This window comes from Perognathus longimembris, chromosome 15, assembly GCF_023159225.1.
Source record: "Perognathus longimembris pacificus isolate PPM17 chromosome 15, ASM2315922v1, whole genome shotgun sequence".
Taxonomy (NCBI): domain Eukaryota; kingdom Metazoa; phylum Chordata; class Mammalia; order Rodentia; family Heteromyidae; genus Perognathus; species Perognathus longimembris.
In genome coordinates this window covers 58,985,616-58,997,618 of record NC_063175.1, presented here as the reverse complement: position 1 = coordinate 58,997,618, position 12,003 = coordinate 58,985,616, and the positions used below count along the sequence as shown (strand labels likewise).

The 12,003-nt window shown below is 42.3% G+C and overlaps 1 protein-coding gene across 8 annotated transcripts in view; it reads right to left on the bottom strand.

Annotated features, from left to right (window-relative positions):
* The window catches only part of Atp9b (ATPase phospholipid transporting 9B (putative)), a 182,445-nt gene extending 170,783 nt beyond the window's left edge, over positions 1–11,662 (bottom strand). For 6 of the 8 annotated variants that reach the window (XR_007213409.1, XM_048363525.1, XM_048363528.1 and 3 more), the window contains exons 1-2: positions 11,500–11,661; positions 2,115–2,288 (exon numbers count right to left, since the gene is read on the bottom strand). Coding sequence is in view for 7 of the 8 variants with exons in the window: in XM_048363525.1 (XP_048219482.1) it covers positions 2,115–2,288; positions 11,500–11,627 (302 nt within the window). In the remaining variant the exon portion in view is untranslated. Of the gene's footprint in view, positions 1–2,114; positions 2,289–11,499 lie in introns of all 8 variants that reach the window. The other 2 variants (XM_048363532.1, XM_048363529.1) reach the window with 2 other exon arrangements.
* Positions 11,663–12,003: the final 341 nt, after the last annotated feature.

Sequence of the window (12,003 nt, the reverse complement as noted above, 5' to 3'; positions counted from 1 at the left end):
ATCACACAAAGAAAATTCTAGCTTTTTAGAATCTAGCATTTACCAAAAAGAATAAATCAAGCTCATGAAAGTAAAAAGGACTCCAGAAGGAAGGAAAGTGAAAAGGAGAAGAGGGGAGAGGAATTAAAAGTGCATGAGGGGATCAACAAGGCCAAAATACATCATATCATTGTTTGGAAAGGTTACAGAGAAATCCCTTACTATGTGTAACTTAACATATGCCAAACTTTTTAAAGTGATTCATTCATACCAGTGACTCACCTGTGTAATCCTAGCTAGTCAAGAGGCTGAGATCTGAGGATCCTGGTTAGTGTTACGGGGTTCGAGGGAGGAGATTCCACATCCCTCCAAGAGTCCACCACTCAGAGACAGTCTCAAGCAAAAAGATGGATTTACTGGGGAAGCAAAAAGCAAACTGACTGGCCAGGGACGCAGCACAGACACTTGGGTGCTGAAACTGCAACCGTGAAAAAGCGGGCTGGCTGACTGGCCAGGGACACAGTGCAGACTCAGGAGCTAACACTGTGACCCCTAACAGTCCTCAAGCTGGGGTTTATAAAGGTAAAGAGTAGCACAGATGTAGGGGGTTGATGCAGGGGGTAGAGCAAGCAACAAACATGTTAAGCAAGTCATTTAAAGAAGCAGAATTTGGGGATCAGACTGACCTAATCTACTCCCTAACATTTCCTACCATGTTTCCCTAGTCAAGATGGAGTCAGCTGTACTCCCTATAAGTTAGAAGCCAGCCCACACAAGAAAGTCTGTGCGACTCTCATCTCCGATTAACTAGCAACAAGCTGAAGTAGAGCTGTGAGTAAGTTCTAAGCACTAGCTTTGAACAACAAAGATCAGGGACAGCACTCAGGCCCCTGCATTCAAGAATTACTGTTACCATAAGTTTTAAGATAACATCAGTACAAATCTTATATTAGATCACAGATTCTATAAATAACTACATGTCACTGTAAATCTGAAAAGATAAATGCCTTGAAAAACACAAATCATTAAAGCTAGCATAAGAAAAATTCTGACGAAGAAATTAAACTCTATAAGTCAATGTATGCCTACAAAGAACACTCCAGGTTTATTGAAACACTACCTATTTACTTCTACTCCCATAGACACATATTACTAATCAGAATTATCGGTCAGCAATATTTTTTAAAAACTGGTTAGCTATGAAATTCTTTCTTCAGATGGAGGCTTAAATATACAAAGAGGATAAGGATAGTTATACTCTGAAAGCAAACCAGCGTTCTGATAAACTTAAATCTTACTCAGTCTCATCTTTTCTCCATGTTGCCAACTCCTGAAGAATTCTACCAAATTCCTCCAGCTCCAAAGGACAGTTTGAGTACCACCTCATGAGCTAACCCAAAAGTCAAAGTCAGTTTACAAGAACAGGTTTATGAAAACTTCCAAATAGGTAATAAAAAGAATGATAGGCAATATATTTTTCTACAATTATTTAACTTCCTTTTATAGACAAAGAAATATAAATTTCTAGTGGCCACAAAAGTACACTGTAACCTTGAACAGCAGAAAGAACTGTGAGAGTTCTAAATCACCGACCGGCTCTGCTTAAGTCACTGGGGCATTACTCAGCTGTGTCTCTTCACGTCTGGGGGAGGTGGGCATAGTATCTGAGACACACATGTGCTACCAGACCGTAGTCTAAGGCAAATCAAACCAGTTTATTTCAGGACCAGAACATTTGTTTGAAATGTGAGTTTTTAACTTGCTGGTTAAACTAAAAGAATCATATTCAAGTTAAAAGAATTAAAGCATATTAAATTGCATTTCATTAGGATAAGGAAGGAACACCATTTACAAATGTTGGTCCAGTAATCAGGATTAGTTCAATCGTGCATTTTTTTTAAATCACTAGTTTTCTCCAGGTTTTAACCACTAAAAGCTCATAAAATAATGAATTTGGTCTTCCTTTTCAGAACAGCATTGTCTGGTTTTAATTAGTGTCATTAATACTCTTTGATCAAAGAGTGTTTTCTTTAGTTTTTATATGAACATGTCAGTACTCCTAATGAATATACCAGGAGCTAAGTTTATAAATAAACTTCATGTACACAATAATCAGGTAGCAATAGATGACAAACCTGGCACAGAGGAACTTCCATCCACCACAGACAAACCACTCCAATCCTCTTTTCCTTCGTGTAATTCTTGCTCGTGGTAATGTGTGGTAATCACTTTCATCATTCTCAAAGGCTTCTTCAGACATCATTAGTGGCATTTCATCCAAATGGGCAGACTCATCCTCTAGCTGGTACCTAGTAAAAGACAAGAGAGCTTAGCCAAGCTAAGAAGTCTTCTGTTAATGAATGTGTTTCATATAGGCCAATATCTGGCGTAATTTTACCAATCACCCTTTCTCTTACTCAAAGTAAGTTGCTTTCAGCTGAGTCAAACCATTACAGCAATGCACAGGATATCTCTATCCTTTATTAAAAAAAAAAAAAAAAAAAAGCCAAAGCAAACAGGTTAAGAATAGGCTACGCAAGGAGGCCTAGATTAATGAAGCCTAAAACCCTCATGCTGTAAACACAATCTCAGAGCATGTACAGTGATTAACATCATAAACAAGGCTGCCCAATACCTTCTCCATACATTCAATCCAGAATATTCCTCTCAAGTATGAAATATTACCATTAGACAAAAATGTACATTGCCAAGTAACACCTATACATTCTGTTAACACAACTTCACAGTCATCAAAGTTCTAGAAGTGGCTTTTGCCAAAACATGGTTGTCTTATCCATGGAAAGCTCTGAATGCCATCATAGGTTTTGTTGTCAGAGTCAACACAGTGATACACTCAAGGAATGATGGTATATCCTGTCTCTGTTACTCCTTTTACTAAAATGTTCTATTCAATAAAAATAATCTCCATAAGTAACATGTCTTTTGGAGCTTAACAGTCATCTTCTTCTGACTCCGTATAAACAGCAATCTATCATTCATACCGTCACTTTATCTGTCTTCAATCACAAATATAATCTTTTAAAAATAAAAATTTGCGGGCTGGGGATATGGCCTAGTGGCAAGAGTGCTTGCCTCATATACATGAGGCCCTGGGTTCAATTCCCCAGCACCACATATACAGAAAATGGCCAGAAGGGGCGCTGTGGCTCAAGTGGCAGAGTGCTAGCCTTGAGCAAGAAGAAGCCAGGGACAGTGCTCAGGCCCTGAGTCCAAGCCCCAGGACTGGCCAAAAAAAAAATAAATAAATAAATAAAAATAAAAATTTGCTGGGAATATGGCCTAGTGGTAGATTGCTTCCCTTGTACATGTAAAGCCCTGGGTTCGATTCCTCAGCCCCACATATATAGAATAAGCCAGAAGTGGCGCTGTGACTTAAGGGCTAGAGTGCTAGCATTGAGCAAAAACAAAAAGCCAGGGACAGTGCTCAGACCCTGAGTTCAAGCCCCAGGACTGGCAAAAACCATAAAAATTTACCTTTTGGGGGAGAAATCACTTTGTCAGAGTAGATGGTGAATGAAAAGCTGTTAATTTTACGTAAAGCTTTTGTCAGAGGTATCATCTCGATTTGAAAAATGAAAAAGCAGGCTGCTGTGGGCAGTTATTAAGCTGAAATCTTCCCTCACATCTTCCAAAATCCATATAAAGAATATAGACCAACAAGAACAGACAGAATGCTGAAACTCTTAATTTATATGTACAGAGCCAATTACACACACAGGAATAGCCAGGCAATACTTAAATAGTATATAACATTAGAAGATTAAAAGTAGGAAGGATATATGATGCAAACACTAACCAAAAGAAAGCTAAACAGCTTTATTAAGATAAGACAAAAAAAAACAAAAGAAGCAAATATTCTGCCACACAGCCTGGCTCTGGTGGTTTGTGCCTGTAATTCTAGCTATTCAAGAGGCTAAGATCTAAAGAATCCTTGTCTGAGGCCAGCCAAGACAGAAAAGTTCACTAAACTCCATCTCAAAGAAAATAAAAACAGCAAAAAGCAAGGCTGGAGGCATGGATCAAGGGGTACAGCACCAACCTAACAAGCACAAGGCCCCAAGTTCAACCCAAAAAGAAAAATCAAATTATTTCCAAGGTGATAATAAGATCTAATAATCTTGTACATTGCACAAGAGCTTCCATGCATATGAAGAGAATAACAATGGAAGGAGAAATAGGCAAATCCACAGAAGTACTTGACCAAAATTATTTTCGGCAAAAATAATAATAGAACTAATTCATTTAAAAGTACCCATCATTTAAAGAGCAGGTTCTTCATTAAGACTAAAATCCAAAATGGGAAGAATTCCCCAGGGCCCCTTTAGCTGAGAGCCCATGAAGAATCCGTGAACTTGATGACAAAGGCTGAAAGTTACTAAGTAGTGGTCTCAGCCAGGCACCAGGCCAGACACTACCAATATAAGACCACTGGGGGAAAATATTTGCAACGTATGACAGTAATTCTTTATAAACAGTTCTTACAGAAAACACAAAAGCAAACTTTACACATGGAAAGCAAAGACAATTCACAAAGAATTCATAAGCAACTGCACTGAAAATTATGCTAACCACACTAGGAACTCCAGCACTCTTCCAAGAGACACCTGTGCATGAGGTACTTCCTAAGAGCTGAGGACACAACAGTTCACAGGGCACACAAAGCTCTGCTTACATGCGCTTACATGCAGACAGGACAGAAGCAAGCAAACAAACAAGATATCTGCAAAGGGAGAAAAGCCAGGAAGAAAAGAGACCAAGGTAGAACTGAAAGTGACTGGAGAGGTAGATCTTCCTTGGCTCACCCTAGAGGCCACCCCAAGAAGTAAAGCAGCCAACCACTGAAAGTCAAGGAAGACAAGTTCAGGATGCAGAGACCCTGAAGAAAATGGAAAATGCTGGACAGGCAGCAGCACACAGAGCACTTGTGCTGAAGAGGCGTGCAAGGATAAGCACTCAACTGGATGGTAAGAGTGGTAAGCAGTTTGTAAAGATGAAATCACAAGCCTTTTTGTTACTATAATGTACTTCAATTTTAACCATGGGTTCTAACTACCTATGGAGACTAAATACATATACAAGATTTATCCACAAACACTGTATTGTGCTTCCTAAAAATTGAAAAAAATTTTTTTGCCAGTCCTGGGCCATGGACTCAGGGCCTGAGCACTGTCCCTGGCTTCCTTTTGCTCAAGGCTAGCACTCTGCCACTTGAGCCACAGCGCCACTTCTGGTCGTTTTTTATATATGTGGTGCTGGGGAATCGAACCCAGGGCTTCATGTATACGAGGCAAGCACTCTTGCCACTAGGCCATATTCCCAGCCCTGAAGTTTTTTTTAAAAGTGAAAAAGATTTTAACATTCATGATTAAAGAACTCTTAAAATATATGATAGAATACTATACTGCCACTAAAAATGGTATGCAAGACCTTTTTTTGTTAAGGATAAACAAGAAAAACAGCAGCCAGTTATGTTCACCCTCATCCAACATCATTTCAATGTCTCAAGACATTCTAAAAATAACTCCACTATGGATATCATCACAGAACATTCTTACAACATGCAAACTACATTTTAGATTATTTAAGAGGATATAGATGCATAGATTAATAAGCCTAGAACATTATTTTCCCTTAAAAACCTCATTTTTTATTGCTCTTTTAATAAAATCAACCAAAAACAAATATTTATATAGGTAGGATTACTACTCAAAGCACATCTTAACATATTATATTATATACAATGAGACTTTTGTCTTTTTTATTAAGTTCTTTCAGCAATCACGCTGCACATTACCAAAAGTCATATCTTAACAAGTTTAACGTGGGATATGCAGTGAGATGAGTCCTGGAAGCTAGTGAATGTGAGCAATATCATGTTTAGGAACCTTGCCTTTAGAAATGCAGCCTTTGAACTGGCAAGCAATTTATTCCACTTTCAAAGCAATTCTCCTATTGTATTGAAATTTTTACCACAGTATTTAAAAACAATAAGATGATGAATAACAGATTTTTTCTGAGACAGGATAAGCAGAAAATCATAAGTGTCTTTGTTGCTTGGTGTCATACACACTTAATTGGTTTGTCACTCAAAAGAAATCATCGTTTCCAGCAATTAAGGATAATTCTGGAAACAGTTTTTAAAATGAGTAAAAACAATGTGAACCAAGACAACAGAAAAGATGATACAAACCCAAGATTACTGCCATACCAAGAGAAAAGAGGATAGCTACCTCTGCTGCGGCCAAAGGCATGAAACATTAGGAATTTCAACTGAACACTCAAATACTAGAAGGCATATAATTAACCACGTAAAGGGAAGGTCAATGCAAAAAAATGTTTAAATTCACATTTATCTTAAGTATCTAACAGTTGTTTCCATTTGGATGAGAAACATTTCTGAGTAGTCGGTAGAAAGAAAGAAATTATTTTATTTTATTTTTGCAGGTCCTGAGGCAGCCTGGACACTGTCCCTGAGCTTCTTTTGCTCAAGGTAAGAGCGCTACCACTTGAGCCACAGTGCCACTTCTGGCTTTTGTTGAGTAGCTTACTGAAGATAAGCGTTTCAAGGACTTTTCTACTTGGGCTGGCTTCAAATCTTAATCCTCAGATCTCTGTCTCCTGAATAGCTACGATTATAGGCATGAGCCACCAGCACCCAACAAAAGATAAATATTAAATATATTTAATGCTCAAACCTTCTTTTTAAAAAATAAACATTTCCTCTTTACCTGTAAACTAATAAAAAAAAAACCTAAGCAATCAAACTGTATACCATAACTGTGTAAGCAACCAAACAGTACCATGTGCATATCAAATAAAGCTATCAAGTTCACTCATGTAACTTATGATCATTAGTAAGCCACTGGAAGAGGAGACAGGTCACCTGGCTGAAATGTTTTGGTTCCCTTCAAATTCAGATAATGAAAGCCTAATTCTTACGCAGCAATGCTGAGACATGGTACCTAACTGGAAGTATGTGAATGCCACGTCAAAAAAGGCTTGCGGGAGTGAATTTACTCTTTCCTGATCTTTTGCGATGTAAGGACACAACAAGAATACCTGGCCAGATGTTACCACCTTGATTTTGTACTTTCCAACCTCCAGAATTGTTAGAAATAAATTTTTGTTCTCTGTAAATTACTAACTAAATTGTTACGGGGTTTGATGGAGGAGATTCCGCTTCCCTCCAAGAGTCCACCACTCAGAGACAGTCTCAGGCAAAAAGATGGATTTGCTGGGGAAGCAAAAAGCGAACTAATCGGCCAGGGACACAGTAGACTCGGGAGCTGAAACTGCGACCATGGAAAAGCGGGCTAACTGGCCAGGGACACAGTGCAGACTCGGGAGCTGACACGGTGACCCCTAACAGTCCTAGAGCTGGGGTTTATAAAGGTAAAAGTGTAGCACAGATGTAGGGGGTTGATGCAAGCGGTACAGCAAGCAACAAACGAGTTAAGCAAGCCATACACAGAAGCAGAATTTTGCGGTCAGGTTGACCTTATATTTAACTTCATTTTAACAATGGCTACCATGTTTTCCTAATCAAGATGGTGTCAGCTCCACTCCCTACAACATAAACCCAATGGCAAAATAGCAAAGGAATCATAATAAGCAAATATAAGTTAATTAATTAAATAAAAGGTGCCTGAAAAGTATTCTATGACTTTAGGAGCCAAAACAAGCAAAAGAGAAAGGATTGGCCAGTCCCTTAAACTGTGAGGGTTGATTCCCCCATCGAACTCTGTACCAATTCAAGTAAGAAATTATAATCCTTCCATTTCCTGCAGGGAGAGCAGAAAAATGTTTCTTTTTCTATCTCTCCCTATTTCATCCTCTTACATTAAATAAATCAATCCTTGCTAAAACTTTAAAAACACACACACACACAAAGAAAGACACCAGTGCTATACATAAAGTGAAACAAACTTCTGAATTGGAATTCATTGTGCAATATCCAATAACTTATAAACAAAAATCCAGAAATTTGAAGTTTCATTGCCTGTTTGCTCAGGAAAGAAAAGCTCTCTATTATCAACTGTATCTCCTCTGCTAATATATTAGAGGGGGGAAAAGTAAACATTCTGACAGATGTAAATAATTTCTTGTAGTTAACTATGGATTCTTTTTAAAAAATATTCTTATAGTGTGGCTTAGTGGTAGAGTGCTTGCCTGGCATGCATGAAGCCCTGGGTTCAATTCCTCAGTACCACATATACATAAAAAGCTGGGAGTGGCACTGTGCTTCAAGTGCTAGAGTGCTAGCCTCAAGCCAAAAAGCAGCTCAGGGACAGTGCCCAGGCCCTGAGTTCAAGCCCCAGGACTGACAAAAAAAAAAAAATTCATCGTAAGACAGAGGCTGAGATTGAAGATGTAGCTCTGTGGTACAGTACTTGTCTAATACACACAAAAGCCCTGGGTTCCATCCCAGCACAGGTGGAGGAAGGGGTTACTTAGAGGATGTATCATTCTGTAATGGGAAAAGAAAAACAAAACTGTGCACCATCACAGTTAAGGAAAAGTTTCATTTTTACAACTGGTAAAATATTTACCAATAATGGGAACCATACCACAACAACCAGAACACCAAAGATGCCCATGGGATTCCTCTGTTCTTTGTTGTTGCTGCTGCGGCGGCGGCGGCTGCTGCTGCTACTGGCTGTTTGGTTGGTTGTGGGGTTGAACTAAGGGCCTGGGCACTCACTGTCCCTGAGCTCCACTCAAGGCTATACCTACCCTTTGAACCACAGCTCCACTTCCAGTTTTCTGGTGGTGAACTGGAGATAAGTGTCTCAAGGACTTTCCTGCCTGGGCTGGCTTCAAACTTCAGACTGCAGCCTTCTGAGTAGCTAGGATTATAGGCATGAGCCACAGCACCTGGCCTCTCTCCCTGTTTCTACTCTTCAACAGGACTACCCTATTTAGATTTAGCACAAAGGTCCCGGCTTACACAATTTGGTCTGTGGTTCCAATGACAATGAGCTATCATCTTTGGTATGCTTTGTTTAGGTAGTGAGTAATAGAGCTCTTAATGTTCTCTGCGGGCTGGGCAAGAGAAGGGGTTTACTGAGGCTTACTGTCTCTTGGTTGTAGTTGGAAATGTTAGTCCCATGGGATGCAGGTACTTCTTTGGAGAGGCACTGTATGAGGCACGCCTTCACATAGGCCTCCGTAACCTCCTTAACCTGTAGTATCTCTTGGTAAAAGAAGAGGAGTCTCAGGGCTACTTTGGCTGTTTTGCTGGTGTCTTGTAGATGCTCTGGTATCTTGGGCAGGGGCAGGAGCCTCAGGCAATGGATATTCAAAAGTTTCTTGGACTGGGCCCCTCAGGTTGTGGGGTTGCATTTGTCAGTGCTGCCTGGCCATCTCTCTCATGGAAAAAAGTAATTTCAGAACCTGAACACATGAATAGAATTTACACAACCTCAAAAGCAAAGAGAAAAATGATGGAGCAAATATGGAAGTTTACAGGAATTATAATCAATGTAAGATCTGATATTCCTATCTTTGGGAATGTAAACAGAGGAGAGCAGTGGGAACAAAAGAAGTTAAGGAAATAAGGGATAAAAAGTAATAAAGAAAAGAAATGGACAAGAAACACACACACAGGTTGAAGAAGCTTAATGAACACTAAACAAGGTAAGCACAAAGCAATCCGTGACAGGGCCCACCAAAATTACACTTCTGAAAATCAAAGACAAACTAAAAGCTTGCAAAAGGACACATTTTCTGTAGGTGAACATGAATTTGACAGCATGTTACTAATAGGAAACAATGGAGGCAACAAGAAAATGCTAGATTTTTCAAGTCCGTATTAACCAGGAACGATTCTGTTTTCCCCAGGAACAATTCTTATTCCAATAAAAGTGTCAATTAGGTATGAAGGAGAAATAAAGACCTTATATGATAGAAATTTAAAGCCTGGTTCAGGAATCTCTTTAAACAGAAGGGAAACAATAAAGAATCCTAGAACATCAAAAGGTATAGTACAAAGAACAATATGTATACATGCAACAGACTATCATCATCATGCACTTATCAATCATATTTGATGAGTGAAACAAATTATAACACCATCTGGTTGGTCCTCGGGATGTGGCACTGAATATAGGAATCCTAAATGGAAAGTATTTCCACACTTCCCTGGAAGTGGCAAAACACTGACACCAATATACCATGTTGATGAATCACAGATGTATAACATGACTTCTAGAGAAAACACCTGAACACTATGCATTTATACACAAAGCACTGCAAAGATACCAGAAAAGTTTAACATGAAAACAAGAGAAACATGGGAATGAGAAGCAGAGATGACAGAAAGCAGATTAATAAAATGCCACGCTTAAGTGCTAACGTATCGTCCGTTATCTTAAATTTTAAAAGTAGAAATATATCTTGTCAACAAAGAATGACAGAGAAGACAGGAACTATGATCCAGGAAGAAATGCCTCACTTCAACAACATAAGACAGGCTGAAATCTAATACTATGTAAACACTTATGCCAAAAAACTTAAGTAAATGGGTACTCTGACAGCAAATGTAGCTATCAAAGCAAAGTGTCAGGACAGAGAAATACTGCATAACAATAAAAGAGCAACCTGCAGGGAAGACATAGGATCTTGAATGATGTCACCAAACTATAGAGCTTCAAAACGCATGAAGCAAAAGGTGATGGAAAAGTTAAAAAAAAAAAACAACCACAACAAACCACCAACTTTTGAAGCGAGTGGCCTCTCTCTAAATAATCACCTCCCATAATGAACCGCTTACGGTGTAGTGACAAACGGTAGTTCTGGAGAACCCGCTTCTAGGCACGTACTCGGTAGAAGGGTGCCTGACACTGGTCCCCCGTGTCCCGCAACGTCCCCGTAGGAAAAACCACTGTTCACTATCTCACGGGTGAGGAAAGTAAGTAGGCCGCGGCTTTTAAGTATGTTACCCAAGTTCAAACAATCACTGGGAAAATGAGCGGACTCGAAATCCGTTCGAAGAGCTCGGGCCGGGAGTGTTTTCCCTCGGGTACCACTTGTTTCCACAAACCTCGGCGATAACGTGAGTAACACCGGTATCCGGTGGCTCTAGGAGTGGCACGGCCACGCTCGTTTAGGCGACGGCTTCCTAAAGCACCGGGTGGCTTTCTCTGGGCGGGGAACAAGCTAAGCGTGCGCGGCGTCCAGCCGGTATCCCGGGGCGTGAGACTCCCCGCACGTCCCGGTTCCGGCGTGGCACCCACCGTGCTCGCCCCGCGGGCCGACTCCCGGAAGCAGCGCGTCCGCCCACGGCAAGGGCTCCGCGCACGCCCGGGAAGCACAGCGTGGACGCGCGCGGGTGTGTGTGCGGGTGTGTGTGTGCGTGTCACTGTCAGGAGGGGGTGCACCTGCCGTCGGGGAGGCGAGCGAGCCCCCGGCCAGACCGCAGCCCCGGCCCGGCCCGCCCCGCCGACTCCGGCTCCGCCCCGCGCCGGGCCCAGCCGGGGTCGCCACGCCGCCCGCCGTTACCTGCCGCGCCGGTCGGCCCCCGGCCCGGGCCCCGCGACGCTGTAGTAGGCCGCGCGTTTGTGGCTGGCTGCGGCCGCCGCCGCCGCCGCCGCGCCGCGCACGGGATACAGAGGGATGTGGTCCGCCATGCTCCGGCCGCCCCTCCCCGCTCGCCTCAGCCCAGCCGAGCCGCCCCCGCCCGCCCGCCCTCAGGCCCCCGAGGCGCAGGGCCCGGCCGAGGCGCCGCCCGCGCGCCGGCCCGCCCGCCCGCGCGTCGCCGCCCGATAGCGTCACCGAGGAGGCACCACCCTGGAGGCGTGGCCGCACGCAGCCCTGTCCCCGCCTCTCGTCGGCGTCTGATGACGTCGGCAAGGGTCGAAAGCACCGGCTCCTGAAGGGTTGCCCCGCCCCGCGAGGCGACAGATGACGTCACCACAAGAGCCTCTCCCCCGAGGGGTGGGAGGCGGGGCGTCTCGGGCCCGCCTCTGCCGGAGTGCGCATGCGTTGCCGCGGCCGCCGCCCGGC